At 39.3% G+C, this 19,057-nt stretch overlaps 1 protein-coding gene across 4 annotated transcripts in view; it reads left to right on the forward strand.

Moving 5' to 3' along the window:
* The window catches only part of IGSF5 (immunoglobulin superfamily member 5), a 34,746-nt gene extending 16,149 nt beyond the window's left edge, over positions 1–18,597 (forward strand). The window contains exons 5-10 of one of the 4 annotated variants that reach the window (XM_019620952.2): positions 963–1,091; positions 2,105–2,129; positions 4,484–4,596; positions 7,154–7,227; positions 7,983–8,030; positions 16,934–18,597. In XM_019620952.2, the coding sequence (XP_019476497.1) occupies positions 963–1,091; positions 2,105–2,129; positions 4,484–4,596; positions 7,154–7,227; positions 7,983–8,030; positions 16,934–17,002 (458 nt within the window). In that variant the 3' untranslated portion in view covers positions 17,003–18,597. Of the gene's footprint in view, positions 1–962; positions 1,092–2,104; positions 2,130–4,483; positions 4,597–7,150; positions 7,228–7,982; positions 8,031–16,933 lie in introns of all 4 variants that reach the window. The other 3 variants (XM_019620951.2, XM_010723814.3, XM_010723801.3) reach the window with 3 other exon arrangements.
* Positions 18,598–19,057: the final 460 nt, after the last annotated feature.

Here is a 19,057-nt window from a genome sequence, read left to right on the forward strand (position 1 = left end):
AAGAGAGAGAGAGAAAGGAAAGAAAAAAATGAAAACAAGGAATAATTTATTGTTATGAAAATGCCAGTAGTAAAGATGGTTTGGTAGCTTCAGTCTTCTGAATTGTGCTTCTCTTTACGTTTTTTGGTGTTCCGTGCTCTTTAAGTGGATAAATGATGAGCTACAAAGTATGTTGAAAATTCAAACACCTGCTGAAATTAGTGGGAGAAATCCCAAGATGGGATTTATTGTAAAATCTGATCTACAGGCTGGAGATCTCCATCAGTACTAGAAACCAAAAACTGTCACTGTGGTTAGTGGTGAGAAATGGAAGCTTCTTCAGAACAGATCATTTTATCTGGAGTGATACATACACATTTGGCCTGATGTGTTGTAACTTAAAATAACTTGTTTCTCTACACTGACAAGTGCAGCTAGGTAAGGTGTTTAATACCTGTCAAAATTGAATATTTATATATTCTCCTAACCCCAAATATCTGCAAAGGATGATGGGGGACTCAACATATCTACAAAATAAAGTTTTGTTTGGGATATTAGAGTTGTGTATATTTCAGAAAGAGGAATACTTGTTGGAAAGGTTACAAATGTGATAAAGACTTTTCTTTTGGAAACATTCTAAATTCTTGGACACAACCCATAAATACAGAGATCATGGCTTGGATAACACAGCTTCCTTTCTAAATAGTACCTTGGTGATGTGCAGACTGCCCAGGGAGGTGGTGGTGTCACCATCTCCCTGGAGGTGTTCAAAAGCCATGTGGATGTGGCACTGAGGGACATGGGCAGAATGGGCATGGTGGGTTGGACTGGGTGATCTTAGAGGTCTTTCCAACCATAATGATTCTAGGAGCTTATGATTCTAATTAACAAGCAGTTAGTAGCTTCTCACAGAAAAAGTCAATATTATGAAAACAATGTTTTGAGTCTCTGATAATACAATATTTATCCATTTAATTTAACAGACGGCAGTTACAGTGAAGACAGCACAAGCACGTGGGTTATTGCACTAGCAGTTGTGTTTTCAATTGTTGGTTTTATTCTTCTGATAATTCTTATTTGGGTTGTCGTGCGCTGCTGCTGCCTAAAGAAAGGTAAGTGGAACTTCATAATTGGCCTATACATTACAAAAATAAAAATAAAAATAACTGAATATAAACTACTTATGGAGTGCAAAGTTGTGTAAGCAGATGGGTGAGCAGAGTGATCATGCTCTTAACCATAACCTGGTTAAGATGATCTTTACCTTCCCCTTGTTTCTCCTGTAACTTGGTTCCAAACTATAAGGGCTGCTCCAAAAGCAATGCTTCCTGTTTTATTATGTTGGCTCACAACATAATGGGATGGCAGTAGTGGTTGAGTGTTCCTATCAGTATTCCATTCAATTTTGTTGCTGGTGACAGATAGCAGCAGAGGGGCAGTCTGACACAATGGCATTTGACACAGAAGTGTGTCTGAAGCAAAGGTGTGTCACTGAAATTATCTATGTGGAAAAAATGACACGCTGACATTCCTCAATGCTTGCTGAACATTAATGGAGACCAAACAGTGGCTGTGAGCATAATGAGGCAGTGGGTGGTGCATTTCAGTGGTAGTGCGTCCCCACTGCTGATGCAGATGTTTACAAGCATGCATGCAGACTTTTGTTCATTGATGGCAAAAGCAGAGCTAGTGGTGGTGGCTATGTTGACAAGTAGTGTTTTGTAGCTGAGAATTTGCTCTATCAAAAAGTGTTTGCATGCTCTTGACACTCTTTGTATCTGTTGTAGTTTCCATGGAAATAACTAGGAGGCATTACTTTCGGAGTGACCTATATCATGAGTGACACACATTAAACTTCACATTAACTAGAAGGGCACTTCAGGAGTATATCACCCTTCAGTGATGTGTAGTTCCTACAATGAGGTTATTTGCTGAAGCATATCTGCAGTTCCTAGTTTTCCCGTGGTGCGAGCCACTCTGCAGGGATATTGCAGTTCTGCACATAAGGAGGGGAGATTCTCCTTGGTAGCTGGAACACAATGCATGCACTAAGGGCAGCTCTCTATAGGTCATACTTTATTTCCCAGCATTTTAAACACTTTTTTTTTTTTTTCCCCCCCCTCAGGATCCACATATGAAAATGAAGTGAGGTAAGATGAACGCGTCGGGATAATTTTTTTTTTTCCTCTTAACCGGGCGCTTTCAGGCCGATGCAGGGTGGTCAGAGGGATGTGCCAGTTTCCGTGCCCCGCTGCAGTGGAGAGGAGGGCAAATCAAACACTCACACACAGGAGAAACCTCCGGGTGCTGGGTGTTTGCAAGCGCTTCCACAGGAGGTCACTGCGAGCCCGTGGCTCTGCGGGGAGCGAATCACGGCTCTGTCGAGGTTCCTTAGTGTCAAACTATAAAATAAAATAAAGAAAAAACTAAAAAAACAAATATCTGAGTATCAATACTTGATCTTTTGCGAAGGTCTGTTGGCGAATTGCCATTTATACAGTACTTTCTTTTTCTTTCTTTTTTTTTTTTATGAAATGAAGAAATTAAAAGTAAAAACAGCACTGTTTTCTCTTGAGGAAATGATGCTAATTATGCCATGCTGGTAAACTTCCATGAGATTTCTTTGTTTATGATACTGAATCGATCATTTTTACCAAGTGTATCTATATAAATAGTGCAGGACTACATCAGTAGGGAACACGAGGTCTAAAGGAAGCACAACCTGCGTAACAACTCTCGTATGAATAAAACACTAAAAAACATTTTTGCTTGGATTCTGACTTGATTCTGCCAAAAGCTCTGTGCAGGGATCAGTGCTGCTGCAACAAAATTGATTATACATTCAGAGAGGTATCTGCCTAGTGTGGGGGTGGTACAGCCATGTGAATGTCCTTCCCAGAACCCCACCTTGCTGGCATTGCCTTCAGAGGGTCTGCATGCTGCCTTACTGAGCAGATTCAGAATGAGGCTTAGTGTTCAGTTCTCCCTATTTCTTTGCATCTGATCTAGTGCAAGTGTGGTTATGTCTTTGTGAAATAATCTTAGTACAGTAAAACTCCAGTTTTGCAATTAACTTTAAGCATGGGTTGTCATGCCAGCTCCCTAGAAGTTGCTTACAGTCTGAAAGTTAAGCAAAAGCTTAGTTAAATGCTTAAGCACCGGGATGAGTCCAGGCTCAACAGCTTAGTTAGGAAAAGTCAGTGCTGACAATTCTGCAAAATGTTGGTATGTGCAAGCAGTGACACTGAATTCATACAAACCTCTTAGAATTTCTTTCAGATATTTTTTCTTAGAGGGGAGCCTACGTGTAGTAAAAAGAATGGCAGTTGTCCAGATGTTGGAAGCTATCTATGTTGGGGTATTAACAAAGAAGGAGTCAGACCAGAGATGTGCTGTTTTACTTCCCCCAGTGTTTATTTTTAACTTGGCTGTTTCCCTTTCGGTATCTCCCACACATTTGTAATTCCTTTCACTTGGCTACAGCACAATCTGTTGAGACCAAGAGATCAGATAAAGTACACTGAAGACTATCATGTAACATATGAAGGTGGTATTACTAAACAATTGCTCCTCCCTAGCAACCATGGCAAGCTTCTTAGAGGCACTTAACAGGTTTATTCCATGAAAAAGCCATGAAGTCATAGCTGGCTCATCAGGTATATCTCAATAACGTTCATCTGAAGCTCAATGGATCTGTGAAGTTTTTTATCCTAATTGAATTTATCCAAATTGAATGTAAAAAACTAGATGGAACAGTTTCCACAAATACTGTTGAGAGTATTTCCCCTTTTCTTTACGAATCCCTGGATTATTACCAATTTATGCCTGTCATGCCAAAAACAAAGATAGACCTGGGACTATCTCAGAGAGGAACCTATGGTTGGAACAAATGAATAGTAGCATGTGGAACTTCTAGTGTAAGTTTTGAGTAGAAATTCTCTTCTTCCTCGCCACATTGCCATGCAGATCATCATTCTGCAAGTTCACAGATATGTAACTTTAACAAAGGAAGTTCTATCATCTTCGCTGTGACTGTGTACATACACACAGTAAATTAGCTTGTAGTGTACAGATGATTCACTTGGGAACTAACTGCATTGATGTGAACTAACGTGCTTTCTTTTTGCAATAGTTCAGTAGTTCAGTCAAAAAATGGTCAGTTGCTATAGGTGACCCAGCTGGTATTTCTTTATTGGGACACTGACTATCCTGTAATTCAAGATTAGAGATCAAAATTAATTTCCTGGGGTGCAAAAGAGTCTTCACTGTTAGAAGATCACCCACTTTATTTCTGTCCTTGCTTTAAACAGAACTTCACTGGTAATATTTTCATAGGATGAGATTTGCAATAGTTGAATAACTGGAAGCCCCAGCTGTATTTTGCAGCTATAATTTTCAGAAGTAGAGCATAAAATATTTTCTCTGCCTTCTGCCCAAGAGTTCTTATAATTAAGTTCCATTGATTTTTTTATTTGTTTGTTTGTTTGCTTGTTTTTTTTCCTAGGAAAATTTCAATTAAGAAGAAAACAGATGAGCATTTGGGAAACAGACAAAGGAGCGGTAGCAAAAATCAGGGATATGTTCCAGAGGAACCACATTACACAGGACAAATCCCAAGTGAGTGATTTGCTTATGCCTCTCAACAAAGGCATTGGGACAACAATCATGCAATTAAATTATAAGATTTCACAGCACCTTGTTAAGGATTTGTGAGACAAATGAGTGGACATTGAGGTGGACTGAAAACTAGCTGAGTGGCAGAGCTCAGATCATTGTGATTAGAGGCACAGAATCTAATGGAGGCCTGTAACTAGCAGTGTTTCCCAGGGGTTGGTACTAAGTCTGGTCTTGTTCAACATCATCATCAGTGATGTGGACAAAGGGCTTGAGTTCACCTTCAGCAAGTTTGCTGATGATACAAAGCAGGAAGGAGTGGTTGGCATGCTGGAAGGCTGTACTGCCATTCAGCTGGACCAGGATAGACTGGAGAGTTGGACAGAGAGGAACCTTAAAAACTTCAACATGAGCAAGTAAAGGGGCTGCATCTGAGAAGTCGTACACCACATGCATCAGTAACAGATCAGGGGGAATGAGCTATGAGGAGAAGCACCTGAGTGTCCTAGTGGGCAACGGGTGGCCGTGAGCCAGCAGTGTGCAATGGCCAAGAAGTATAATTGAATTCTGGGGTGCCCTAAAAAGAACATGGCCAGCAGGTTGAGGGTGGTGGTCCTCCCCCTCTACTCTGCCCTGGTGAGGCCACATCTGCAATACTGAGTCCAGTTCTTGGTTCTACAGTTCAAGAGAGAGAGAGATTTCCTAGAGAGAGTCTAGCAGAGAGTGACAAAGACGATGAGAGACCTGGAGTGTCTCCTGTATGAGGAGATGCTGGACTGTTCGGTTTTGAGAAGAGAAGGCTGAGAGAGGATCTTATCATTGCTTATAAATATCTGAAGTGCGGGAGTCAAGTTGATGGGCACAGACACTTTTCAGTGGCATCCAACCACAGAACAAGGGGCAACAGGCATAAATTGGAACATAGAAAGTTCCACATGAACATGAGGAAAAACTTGTTTACTTTGAGAGTGACAGAGCACAGGAAAAGGCTGCCCAGAAAAGTTGTGGAGTCTTCTGCTCTGGAGATATCCTGTACCTGCGTGGACACTAACCTAGGGAACCTACTTGAGCAGTGGCATTGGATTAGGTGATTTCCAGAGGTCCCTTCTAACCCCTGTGATTGTGTGATTATGTAATAATCAATGTAAGCAATATTTTGCACATTTGAAAGAAAAACAAAACACAGAATAAAAACAAAGAGGAGAGAAATAAAAGAAAAAAGTCCAGAGGGAACACAGCAGACATTACATAGTTTTGACATTCTTTTTCTTCAGTTAGTTCTAGGACTTGTGCTGCATTTCTGAGTAAAGCTGATCCTTTGAAGGTTTTAATGCTCATCCATCTATAGGTTTGGGTTTTTTGTGTTTTGTTTCATTGTTTGTTTTTTTAAGTTTTTTTGTTGTTGTTAATAGCTTTTTTGTTATCTATGTAGCTGAATAATGGCCATATTTTTATTCATTCAATAAATTATTGCAATACCAATTTATGTAACGTTGTAGTTAAAAATATTCCTTTTGGTAATGATATTTCAGGATAGCATACCAGTATCCTCAATATGCTCTCAGTGTTTACATAATTTTGGGGGATTATACAGCCATGGATGAGAGAAAATGTATCCATTAGTTTTTCTGAGTATCATTACAGGCTGTCTTCTGCAGGGTTTCCATGTGATGGAGGATGGAGGTCTTTACATTCATCTTTCCTCCCAGTCTTTTCCTAAGGAGTCTTCATCCCAAGTAATTCTATGAAAAAGAGAGGCAACAAAGCCTGACTTCCAGTCTCACCTGTTGACATGAAAGCCTTTGAATATGACAAACTTCTTGAGACCATCCAATAAATTCAAATGCTACTGAGTTACTGACATGGGTGCAGATGCACAGTCACCGTGAACATAAACGATCTTTTTCATGTCTCTATGAAAGCAGACTTAGAGTTACATTTCACAATGATGGCTCTTACAAATTTTATTCGTGTGTGGCCTCTATAAAATGGTTACTGCACAGCGATTGCAGAGCAGTGACAGGATAGAACAACAACAGCTAGAGGAGCAGAGGTTGGAAAAAGTCCAGTTTTTAAACAGTCTATGTTTTCCATAAGAAAGCACAGTTGAGCAACCATCCTTTACAGTTCTTTTCCCCACATTGCTGACTTTATTAGTAAAAGTATGCTAGTGAATTATGATTCTACTAGTAGATGACTAAGGCATTATAAATTCTGGTCCTTAAGCATAAAGTCTCTTCAAAATCAAAAGTAAATCTCCACCAAATCTTTACCCAGCATTTGCATTTAGAACCACATAATTATCAAAACATTTAATCAGACATTTAATGACAAAATTATTATGTAGAGTCTATAACCCAGGCATACACCCTTGTCTCTCTAACAAATACATTGTGAAGAAATAAGTACAGTGGAAAGATTACAAGAGCATGTGGTATTGTTAAATGTAGAAGTTATGAAATAAATAAATAAATAAAAGGAAAATTAAAACTAGTCAAATTGTGGTTTGTACCATGATGGATGCTGATAACAGTAATTTTGTATATTTTTATTACAGCAGTTGTTTCTCTTCCTCCAATGTCTACAAAGTTCACTGTCCCTCATCCAGATTTACATACCAGTTCTGCACCAAAGGTAATTATTATGCTGGTATCTTGATTTTTTTATTTATTTTTTATTTTCACACAGTGGGTATTGTACTGTACTCAAACATAGATTTTGGGTGGAAGTAGATGTTTAAAAGTCAATTAAAATTTTAATTAGATAAGTAGAATGATCCCTTAAACATTCATGACTCTTTTGCTTATAACCATACATGCCTCTGATCTTAGTCTTGCATTTAGATAGATTTACTGGGGAGTGGGAGGTGGGGAAGAAACAGACACCCCTGATATTTAGCAGAAATTTCTAATGAAGCTTTAGTTGCCATCTTTTCACTTCAGATCCCTTCCATGTTTTTCTTCCCACCTCCCATGCTAGAGTTACAGAGTTGCAGTCTGCTTCTCCTCAGATGTCTGCTTTTTGCTTTGCCTCGCTTCTCGTGTGTTTTCTTCCTCCAAATACCAGCAAGGCCTTTTTCCCAGCACAGTGGGTAACCCTGAGTAGAGTGAACTTGCCACAGGAAAAGATAATTGTCTTCTCATCATTCCCAAGATCAAAAAGTCGCTTCCTCTCTCAACAGCCCGTTTATACCACTAATTAAATCTTTCAGATGTGTCAGGCAGAAAAGCCCTGGCTCAGTTCTTCAGAATTAACCTCTACATATACAGTACATTAACCCATTATAATGCAGAGATGTTTTCTGTTTCTGGAAGTATAATGATGCTGCACAGTTGTTAGACATGTGCTGTTATAAAAGTAGACGCCTGCAATTTTTTTTTTTCCCCTAGTTGCCAGACCTGAGGAAGAATGGATATGAGATGGAGGCGCAGATGAATGTGAGGCTTGATGTTCCTTTGTAAACAAAATCCAGTGCAGATTTTTCACTGAGAGGGCGGTGAGGCACTGGAACTGATTGCCCAGAGAAGTTGTGGATGCCTATTCCTTAGAGATGTTCAAGGATGGGCCCTGAGCAGCCTGAGCAGCAGATTTAGTGGCTGGCAATCCTGCTTGTGGCAGGGATGTTGGAACTAGGTGATCTTTGAGGTCCCTTCCAACCCAAACAATTCTGTGATAACACTGGTGCTTTTTCTCTAGATAACTTCATGCTTGATTTTCCAATTGCACTTCCATACTGCAGAAGTTTCTTCAGTCAAGAGCTCTGCAACCATTTTAGATACCTTTGTTATCTCAGCAGTAAATGCTGGAAGGGGAAGCAAAGAGCTAACATCCGATCCACTCTCATGTGTAGTCCCCTTTCCACATTCTAAAAGCATAAATAAAAGAGGGTTTAGTGTTTCCTTCGCTTCTGTTCTCAGATGCCACTATTGTGAAGTATAGTGCCAGGCTCTCAGCAACACAAATCATAATTTATGCTCTAGGTTTGCAAAAGATTTTACATCTTTGTGATATTTTTTTGCCAATGTTTTCTTATGAATGTAGCAGTGATGTGATACCAAGTTCACGATTCAATACAGTGATAACTCATTTATTTTTGAAGATATGTTTCAAGATGTGCAATGCAGAAATCTGTCTTGAGATGACACTGTATATAAATCATAGCAGAATGTGTTTAGTTCTTGCAACACACAATGAAATTTAGGAAGTACTCAAGCCATGATTAAAACAATGATCAAAATAATAATGGTAAAAATAGGAATGATAATGATGTGTCTGTATCTGGTAGCTATCATGTTTGACATTAATTACTTGTTAAACAAAATATTATTAATGCAAAGCTGAAAAGCACGTACAAAACAGCTGAGAATTGAAACACAAAACTGAAACACAAATATAGGTACAGGCCTCCGTGTCAGATGCTAGATTAGATAGTCTTGGAGGTCCTTTGCACCTCAGTGGCTAGGGAATCTTCAAAATCCATCAGAGGGACTTAGCATACAGTTTCTGTTTAACCACCTGTACCTGTACAGTATATGGTATAAGTCTGTTAAGGTGGCTCCTACTTGCATCAGCAATTGCATGCATACTTTGAAGAATATCAAGAGAGAGTCTACAGATGAAAATTATATTATGAAAATATATTTTTAATATGTTGGAGGAATGTTTAGCAGTCTAAAAATGGCTTGTGAAGACAAATTGCTTCTCTGCTTGAACAGAGCTTTTCAGTATATAGTGGTGGCACCATCTTGTGTATACAGGAGTTGATAAAACAAATATTACTTAATGAAAGTTTACCTTAAATTGTGGATTTGCAGTCTGTGATTTAGGTTTATGTGACTATATACAAACATAGTGAAACATTTCCTAGACAAAGTAAAGTTTTCTTTTTTTCTTCTTTTACATACATAACCTTCCCTGTTAACTGCAAAAATAGAGATTTTCTGACAGAGTTGAGTTACCGGATGCATTAACAAAGTTCAATCACCACTGTAGCCAATACATTGCATAATAAATGCTGTGGTGCTCTTTCCTTATAATGCAATCCTTGTCAAGTGGAAGAAACCAGATAGCAAGCCATTTAACTGTTTGCTGATTAGCTGTGTTTCTCATTTCCCTATGCGGACGCTAGAAACATTCCCAAAGGTTTTTCTTCTTTTCATCTTTATGTGTTTTTCTTTATTTTTAAATGAGAAATAGAGCCAGGGAGCAACAGAAGGAAAAGTAGTTGTACAGACAATTTTTCCACAATCAAGGAGGTCATAAAGGGATGGACTCTGCAAGTTATCTCACTCTCTAGGTATTAGGAAAAAGGAGCAAACATGCATGTGGTGGTAAAGAAACCAGGTTCTACTTCCAGAACAAGGTGGGGAGGGAACACAGGAACCAGCTATTGATGGAAGGAGTCATGGGGACCGAGAACCTAAGGCCTGGTCTCTCCCTCTTTATGAGATAAAAAAAAAAAGTAAGTTTTATGTGGCTGTCTTCCTTGACACCTTATGTGATCAAGATTAACCCCAGTAATAAGGTCAGAAAATAAGACTGAATGGGAAAATTATGAATGGAGAGTTTTAAAATTAGAAAGAAGCTCGTGGATGTGGGGACAAAATGGAAAGCAGAGCAATCATATTGAATGAAGGTTATTCAACCTAGTATTTTGAATGGGCAAAGGTGAACGTACCTGCTGCATGGCACACTTTCCTTGTTGCCAGGAGAAAACAAGATGGAAACTTTGATTGTATAAGCTTCACCTGCATGGAGGCATTAGGAAGTCTTCCTGGGTCTCTGAGGGCATCAGCTTCAAATTTGGTACCTTCTATTCCATACATAAAAAGGTACTGTTTAGGTCATTGAGAGATTAAGGGAGCATTTCTATCAGAGATTCCTCAGAAGTCTTTGCCCATTTACCCAACCTGGTACAAAGCCTGAAATATGCTGAGTGTCACAGTAAAAGGTGACAACAAAAATTCACTTAGATCAGCTATTCTCTGTTCAAACTCACTGAATCAGAAACTAAAGCAAAATGTTCATGGAAGATAAATGTTGTCCAGTAATTGCACTGATAAATTCGCAATATGAACAAAAGTTCTGGCAAGTCATCCTACAGAAAAGTAATAGCAAAGAAGAAGGGAAGAAAAAAAAGATGTGCAAGACATTTAAAAAATGATGAAGATTGAACTGAATTATTGAGCTGAAGAAAAAAATTACCAGCTACTGGAAGAGGAGGCCAGGAGTATAAGTCAAGAGGTGCTGGAAGGTCTCCATTCTGATTACATTAGTCAGGAAAAGGTCAAATGGAGAGTAGAGTTACAGGCTTCTGTTTAATTGCGTATTTTGTTACCGTCAGCAATGGCAGAAGAGCAATCCTTGCTCCTAGTCCCAAGAGGGCTGATCTGCAGACCAAGTGCCCAGAGAGCTGTTTCAATGCCATGACTCATTATGCAGAGCTCCTTCTGAAACCCAAGTTCAGTGAGGGAGATCCCTTAACCTGGCTCTAGCAGATTTTGCAGTAATACCATGGGCGCTTGTGCTTTAGCAAGGACCATAGGGCCATTTCTGAGGAACTGCATTTTTGTGAATCCTACTGCTAGAAAAAGAGATCTAAGGACTCAGCATCTTGCAGGACCAGAGAACCTCCCATACAAGCTTCATAATTAGTCCATTCAATATGGCATAATATGGTATAAATGTCTTTATGATAAATCAGAAGACCATTCTTCTGGTTTCAATCAGAAGACTCTTCCTCTCCAGTCCAGAGTGAGTCACCACTGTTAATGGAGACAGATCTATTTTTCTCCGTAACTACTCCAAATGATACTCTATAAACTGGAAATATTATTTGGTTGTGGTTGTGATTTTATACCAGAGAGAAAATGAGTGATGGATTGTAGCTGCATTTATTGCACTGTATATAACCACTCTGACTCTATGGATTGTTTCAGAAGAAAAATTAAGCTATCAAAATCAAATTAAAAGGCCAGTAAAGTAGAAATATAAACGAATGACAGCAAATAATTTTTCCCTTACCGATGAAGCATACTATAGAGTATGTCATGTTATGATATTCATTGGGCAGCATGTCTTGATTAAGAGACTAATAAATATTGATGATACAGATGCAGAAAGGCAGGTGCAGCTTATAGACTAAGGTATATTTTTTCCAAGTGTCTGTGAAAGAAGGAAAGGAGTGAAGTTACGTGGGTGGTATTAACACAAAAAGAAATAAGAAGGAATTGCCAGTTTGTGTGTCTGTTGATGGACAGGGAAATGTGCTGAGTGTACTAAAAGTTGACAAGATGGAACTGCTTTGCTATTTGAAGCAATGCTTTATCTGAAATATTGTGAGGGTATCCATAGTTTTTGGGTGGGTGTTTTCCTGTAAATGAAGTGAGTTTGGAAAGAGAATTAAAAACTGAAGGAAGGGGGAGAAATAACCTCGAAAAACAGAAAACTGTGCCTGCATGGTTTTTTGTTCTAACAGCAGAACGTGTGATGCATGCAGATACATTTGGAAGTACTCCTACTACACTAATTTCAGCAATTTGTTCTAATGCAGTTTGACTTGGATTTTTTTGGCTAGCTAATAGCAGGCAAAGCCTTCAGCTTGTCACACATTTCTTCAGTGTCAGTGTCAGAGGAGCTGCCATCTGTCAAATCAATTTAGAGATCGGAGCCTCTGTTTCATAATGCCAGATGTGAGTTCATCATTCATATCACTGATGTCATATGGGTTGCAGAACTGACTATAACATGCTTGCAATAACGGAAGTCCTTCATTCATTGACTGAGGATTGTTATCCAAAGCACCACTCAAAGATTCCATCCTGAAATCAGCTGGTACACATGCTCATTTTGCCTTCTGATTCATCTACATATTGCTGGCTCTTTTTGTGTGGTTGAGGAGCTGAAAGAAGTGGAAAGATCTGGGAATCTGTTTCCTCAGTCAAACCAACAAACTATGCAGCCCTTTTCCCAGTATAATACTTCCTTTACAGTAATGCCTGTAAAAATGTATCTAAGGCAGATAGGCAGTCAGCATACAGGTTTTCAAATATGTGACCGTCAAGCATCCATCATTAGCTAGACACCCAGCTGAGAGTATAGAGTCTCCAAACTATATAAAGGAAAAGCTGATGTTCTGTTCTGACTGAGAATCAGTGTTAGAAACTTGCTCCTTTAACATTGGGCTGTGCAGCAAACCACTAGAAAGATCTTTTTTTCCTTCAGCATGTAGGATGTAATGAATAATGAAGCATTTTTTGAGGGGGTTAGGGCTGACAGGACTGGTAGAGCACTGAATTAGTCTGAAGAAGAAATAACTTTAAAATCGAAATCAAGCAGAGGCTCTAGCAACTGTAGCATATCAGAGTTTAAATATGAAATGGCTATTGTGATACTAGTCCTCTGCATTTTGTATTTGTAATGTGTTGCATTTGAGACCTTCTGCATCATCAGAAAATGAAGTTCAGGTCAGTGAACCAGCAGCTTCGATGTCAGTTATATCCAGCTTACTGCAACCTCCATGAGGCAATGCTACTTCAGAGAAAGCTTCACAGAAAATGGGCCAGTACGCAGCATGAATTTATTGAAATTCATAAAATTATTCTTAATTGATATCAGAGCACAGTGAGAATAAAATATAGGATACTCAGGGAATTTGCTGTAAAGCAAACAGCTATGAAAGATGCAGAAGGGCAGAGGGGGATCTGGTCCATCATGGGCACAGTACCCACTCCAGAAGTAAACTTAGTGCTTGGTTTCTGCATTGATAGAGAGAAGAAATAGCATTATGAGGCAGGGGTTGTGTGACTCATTCTTGCAGGTAAAATTTTTAGGGCAAAAGAGGCATGCAGGGGCTACATTTTCCCCAGTGCTGTCAGATAGGGAAGAATAGTGCAGTTTAGATCCAGCTGGCGTAAGTGCTCTGGCTCCTTCCTGTTCAAAAGCAGATGCAAACCAAGATCTTCTGTAGTATGGCCATGAATATTGCTTCTTTTGATAGCATTACCTAGTGAGCTTTCTGATTAATCATAGAAACATAATGATTGGAAAAAACACTAAGATCATCTAGTCCAACCATCAGTCCATTACCACCATATTTTATTTTATTTTTACCAAATAAGTAAGTTCTGCCACAAATGGAGCAAATTTCATCACATATTAATCTCCTGGGCAGCAGAGTCCAGAAGAAACTTCTTATGTGCTCTGGAAATGAATGAGCAATGTCTCTGTTGAACACCACCAAGGTCTTTGGGCTATTGCAGATCTGCAAGAAATTAATAACGGTAGAGAGATTCTGAAAAAAGTCTGAGAAGAGACAAGCAGTCCTTTTGCTTCATGGACTCATAGATCATAGAATGACTTGGGTTGGAAGAGAACTCAAGGATCATCAAGTTCCAATCTCCCTGCTGCAGGCAAAGTTGCCAATTGCTAGATCAAGTACTAGATCAGGGTGTTCAGGGCCCCATCCAACCTGGCCTTAAACAACTCCAGGGATGGGGCATGACTCTTGGTGAAAAACTTCCCCTGACATCTAATCTAAATCTTCCCTCTCTTAGTTTAAAACCACCCCCTCTTGTCCTATCGGTATCTACCCATGTATTAAGTTCATTTCCCTCCTGTTTATAATCTCCCTATAAATATTTGGAGGCTGCAATGAGGTCTCTCTGCCGCCTTCTCTTTTCCAGGCTAAACAAGCCCAATTCCTTCAGCCTATTTTCCTAGGAGAGGTGCTTCAGCTCTTGGATCATTTTTGTTCCCACCTCTGGACCCTCTCCAAAAACTGCACATCTTTTCTGCATAGGGGGCCTCAGGCCTGGATGCGGTACTCCATATGAAGCCTAACAAGGGCAGCTTAGAGGGAGACAATCACCTCCCTCATCCTGCTGGTCACCTCTCTTGTGATGCAGCCCAGGATACCGTTGACCTTGCAGGATGCAAACACACACTGCTGGCTCATGTTAAGCTTTTCATCTACCGTGACCCCTAAGTCCTCCTCAGCAGGACTGCTCTCAAGGAGTTTTTCTCCCAGTCTGTATACATATCTGGGATTACCTCAACTGAAGTGCAAAACCTTACACTTTGCTTTTTTGAACTCCATTAGGTTCACATGACTACACCTTTTGAGTTTATAAAGGTCTCTCTGGATGACATCCCTTCCTTCCATTGCATCACTCAGCTTGGTGTCATCGCAAACTTGCTAACAGTGTACTCAATCTCATCATCTATATCATTGACAAAGATGTTAAAGAGTACTGGCCCCAGGACCGCTGGAGAACACCACTCTTAACCTGCTTCCATAGAGCCACTAACCTCAACCCTCTGGCTATGACCTTCCCACCAATTCCTTATCCACCGAATAGTCCATCCTTCAAATCCATCTCTCTCCAATTTAGAGATAAGGATGTAGTGAATGACCGTGTCAATGGCCTTGCAGAAGTCCAGGTAGATGATATCAGTTGCTTTCCCTTTGTCCACCGATGCCATCATTCCATCCTAGAAGGCCGCCAGATTAGTCAGGCACCATTTTCCCTTGGTGAAGTCATACTGGCTGTCTCGGATCACCTGCTCATCCCTCACGTGCTTTAGCATGTCTTCCAGAAGGATCTGTTCCATGATCTTTCAAGGCACCAGAGATGAGGTTCACCGGCCAGTAGTTCCTCAGGTTCTCCTTCCTCCCTTTCATACAAATGGCAGTGGTTTCCCTTTTTTCCATCACTGAGGACTTCTCCCAGCAGTCAAGACTTTTCAAATATGATGGAGAGCAACTAGGCAACCACATCAGCCAGTTCCTTCAGGACCATGGGATGCATGTCATCTGGTGCCATAGACTTATCATGAGTCTCATGAGTCAGTCTTGGACTTGCTCCGCCCTTACAGTAGTGAGCAGTTTGCACCCCAGTTCCCACCAACAGCTTAAGGGATGTGAGGTTCAGGGATGTGAGAAATATGAGAATCCTGGCAGATAGTTTCCAGACACCACTCCTCTCTTCTGAAATTCTGAAATAAACAGCAAAGAAGGGTAAATTTGGGAAATAGCAGTATGCTCTAGCAACAGATAAAGAGGAAGGAAAAGAGGTGAACAGTGTTGTGTTTCAAACAGAAGGCAGCTGTACTATGAAATGTTTCTAGAGTAGTTATATTTATTCCATGGTTTTCCTTGAGGTACTTTGTCTCATTAAATACCAGAAAAACGCTGTCCACATTTGTTATCTAACATTTTCCTCTATGGCTTGTTTAATAATAAATAGGTACCAAATACATTATTCAAGAGACTTAATACTGGAAGAATACCAAAGCAATACAAGCTGTGCCTGATTAATGTTTGAGAAAAAATATAGGAAGTTTGGTCAGTAGCTGGCAAAAAGCTTAGGGTTCATAAAAATTTTCATTGAGAAGAACAGTGGAATTTCCATTAATGCCTGCACGCTGGGGATGTTGCAAGGAACAGTAGCCAGAAGCTTGCATCTTCTTGGAGGAAAATCAAACCAACATCAGAGCTAGGCCCAGCAAATCATTTAATTGTATTGCTTCTTTTTGGAAGCTATCTATAGATAAAGATTAACAACTTTGTAGTCATTTTCACTCCTTAGAAGTACTTTGTAATTGCCTGTGTGAGATCGCACTACCATATTTAAATATTCATAGCACACATTTCTTGAATGCATTTGAGAATAAATTTTAGTATTTTCCTCTGCAATTATATTCATAAAAGTACATAAGTAATTAGGACTGCAAATCCACAGCACTGGTTTCAAATGATGACAAGGTTTTCAAATCTGCCAAGGGCTTGCCTCGCACTGATCCTACTGGGGTCAGTTTGGAAACACGCTGGTATCAGTGGGAGTGGAATTGTGCCAGTTGTGGGAACTTAAAAAAAGCCATCCTCGAATAAACATGAAGATGTTGAGAATGGCATTTCTGACATGTGAACTACTAGCGTGCTTCTTGTTGCAATTTCCAGTGTACTAGGAAAACAATGTCAGAAGTTAAGCATTTATTACAACTTAGAGATAAGGTAGTTTCTCTAAGAAAACACCATCTTCTGCTTGAAACAATACAGACTGCGAAGCACACAAGAAGTTCTCAATAGCATAAGACCAATGAACAAATTCCCAGTAATACTAATGGTGCATTGCATATTAGGCTTATATAAGTATTTTCTTTTTGTTGTTCTGCTGTTCCTTCTGTTCTTTGTAATTAGATTTTGAGTGGGTTGCTGATGATGGATTTAATTTTGGCATAATGCTTTGCGGTGGGTGGTGCCAGGTAACCTCCTGAGGACCCTTGAGTGACTGCTTTTCTAAGACTTTTAGTTCTCTAACTGCTTTTTATTCTGCTCTAGGGACGACCTCAAAGACATACCGATTATCCAGTCAACCCAAAGAAAATTAGAAATGTGACACATGTTTAAGATGGACTTCTGAAAATTCTTACCTGAGTTGCATTTTATGGATTTGAATGGCTTCCTGTGACAGGGAAAGGTCACCACCAGTTCTCTCAATTTAAGCTATAAGTTATTATGTTTTTGTTTATTTCTCTTGTTATGAAATAAAATTGCAACCTTTACCAATGTAGTATTTGATAGCTCAGCAAAATAATGGATGCAAATGACTACCTTAAATTCAGAGACAACAAATATGATGAGAATCTACAAGAACAAGAATGTATCGTTTCGATTTCAAGAAAATCAACAAAACTCCTACTAGACAGAAATGTCCAGCTATCCACAGCGAGGTGAAGGACTGGAACTGCTGGTGATTAAGTAGTTTAGAGGAACTGGTTAATAATAATACTGGTTAATGCAATATCTACTGCATTTTAAAAAAAAATACAGCTGATTATCTCAAGCTCATAGTACTTTTCAATTTATGTTCTGTAATAAAATCAAGGGGAGTTTTGACAGAAAGCAAAAATCTTAAGCTGAAAAATGTGGATTTCAAATGACTGATTTTTAAGAGCTGTTGATTCAGTGCTTAATGTCTCTGATCTGTTTGGGAATGAGTTTGGCAGATAAATTATGTGGATCACAGTAAAGGATGGCTGATGGTGTTCACCCTGTCATTCCATCATGGATAGAGTTGATAATGACCAGGAGAAACACATTTTAGCTGAGCAATCCAGCCAATAGATCAGGTCCTGCAGAAGGACCTTATATATACCTTCTCAATCTAAAAAGTACACTTTCCAGCTGGAGTGTTTTATGTGAAATTCTGTATTTCATAAAAGAAATGCTTAAGCAATTTTATTTTTATACAAAGGCAAACTTCTTCCATTGCCCTTGTCTTTTTACCCACTCAAGGCATTCTGAACTATTCAGTGTTTTGCATGTTAATTTTCTGCATGAACCTATGCAGGTGATCTTTGAGTAAAGACGCTGTTGCACAAAAATACTTTCAGTGTTAATCAGTGCAATGAAAATAAGAAATTTGAAACTTGATCTCAGGAAAAAAAATATTGTTTTGTTTGTTTAGCAGTTAGGATCTCATTAAATTGTGACAGATTTTGCATTGCTGGTCATATTTCCAGTCAGTCTGTCAGAACTAGTGCTGGGACTAATTCATCTTCTGCCATATGTAATCGTATACAAAGCTCTTTCAGATTCTGGCAGCCTCCACTCTTTCTGTCTTGTCTGGTTGAAGAAGGAACTTTGAAATGCATTCTCTTTGAATGGAATTGTAGCAAAAACATGGTATATAAATAACTATGGTGTTATACAGAGAAAATATAATTTGTGAAAATGTAGGTATTTGTGGAATATCTTTGTTTTTTCTTTGAATAACTATGCATTGGGAGAAAGATCTGCCTTATTCTGGTATGAGTATTGGTACTGCTGACATCTCCTAGTTGATAATGCAGCTCAGTGCAACCTGAAAACCAATAAAAATCCACTTTATTACTGAAATGCCCACTGCACAAAACAGATAGGCTGAGGGTAACATCAGCCTGTGCCTTTGGGTAAAATCCATGGACCTTTGGCTTTCTGAGCACATGCATGGTTAGCAAGCCTACTCTCATGAGAAGAGTAACCTTGCAGTACAAAAATGAAAACTGGTCGGAAGCATTTGTTTCCTTGCAGAAAATGTGTATTAATCAGAATGCATTTTGAAAATGAATCAAACTGTACTGTGTTGTTTATCTTAGAACCCTTGCTCTCAAGCTTAGCGTTGTTATTCTTTGGTATCACTGTCCTTGAACCAAAGAAAACCTTTTCTCCATTTAATCTGTATCCTTCCACATTAATTAAAAAAAAAAAGTGTTTGTGTTGAGGACAAGGACAAGGAGCCAAAAAAGGAAATCCTGTGCCAGGATTTCCAAGCCAGGGAGACCTCATGGAGACTTTCACATGGCGCTACCAGGTGCTTGAGGATCCTCAGAGGATACCAGCAGTGCTGCCCAAATTGTTTTTTAGGCTGTGGTTGGGCCAAATTTCCTGCACTGACTGCACAAGCGTATGACCAGAGTGAGC

This window comes from Meleagris gallopavo, chromosome 1, assembly GCF_000146605.3.
Source record: "Meleagris gallopavo isolate NT-WF06-2002-E0010 breed Aviagen turkey brand Nicholas breeding stock chromosome 1, Turkey_5.1, whole genome shotgun sequence".
NCBI classification, from domain to species: domain Eukaryota; kingdom Metazoa; phylum Chordata; class Aves; order Galliformes; family Phasianidae; genus Meleagris; species Meleagris gallopavo.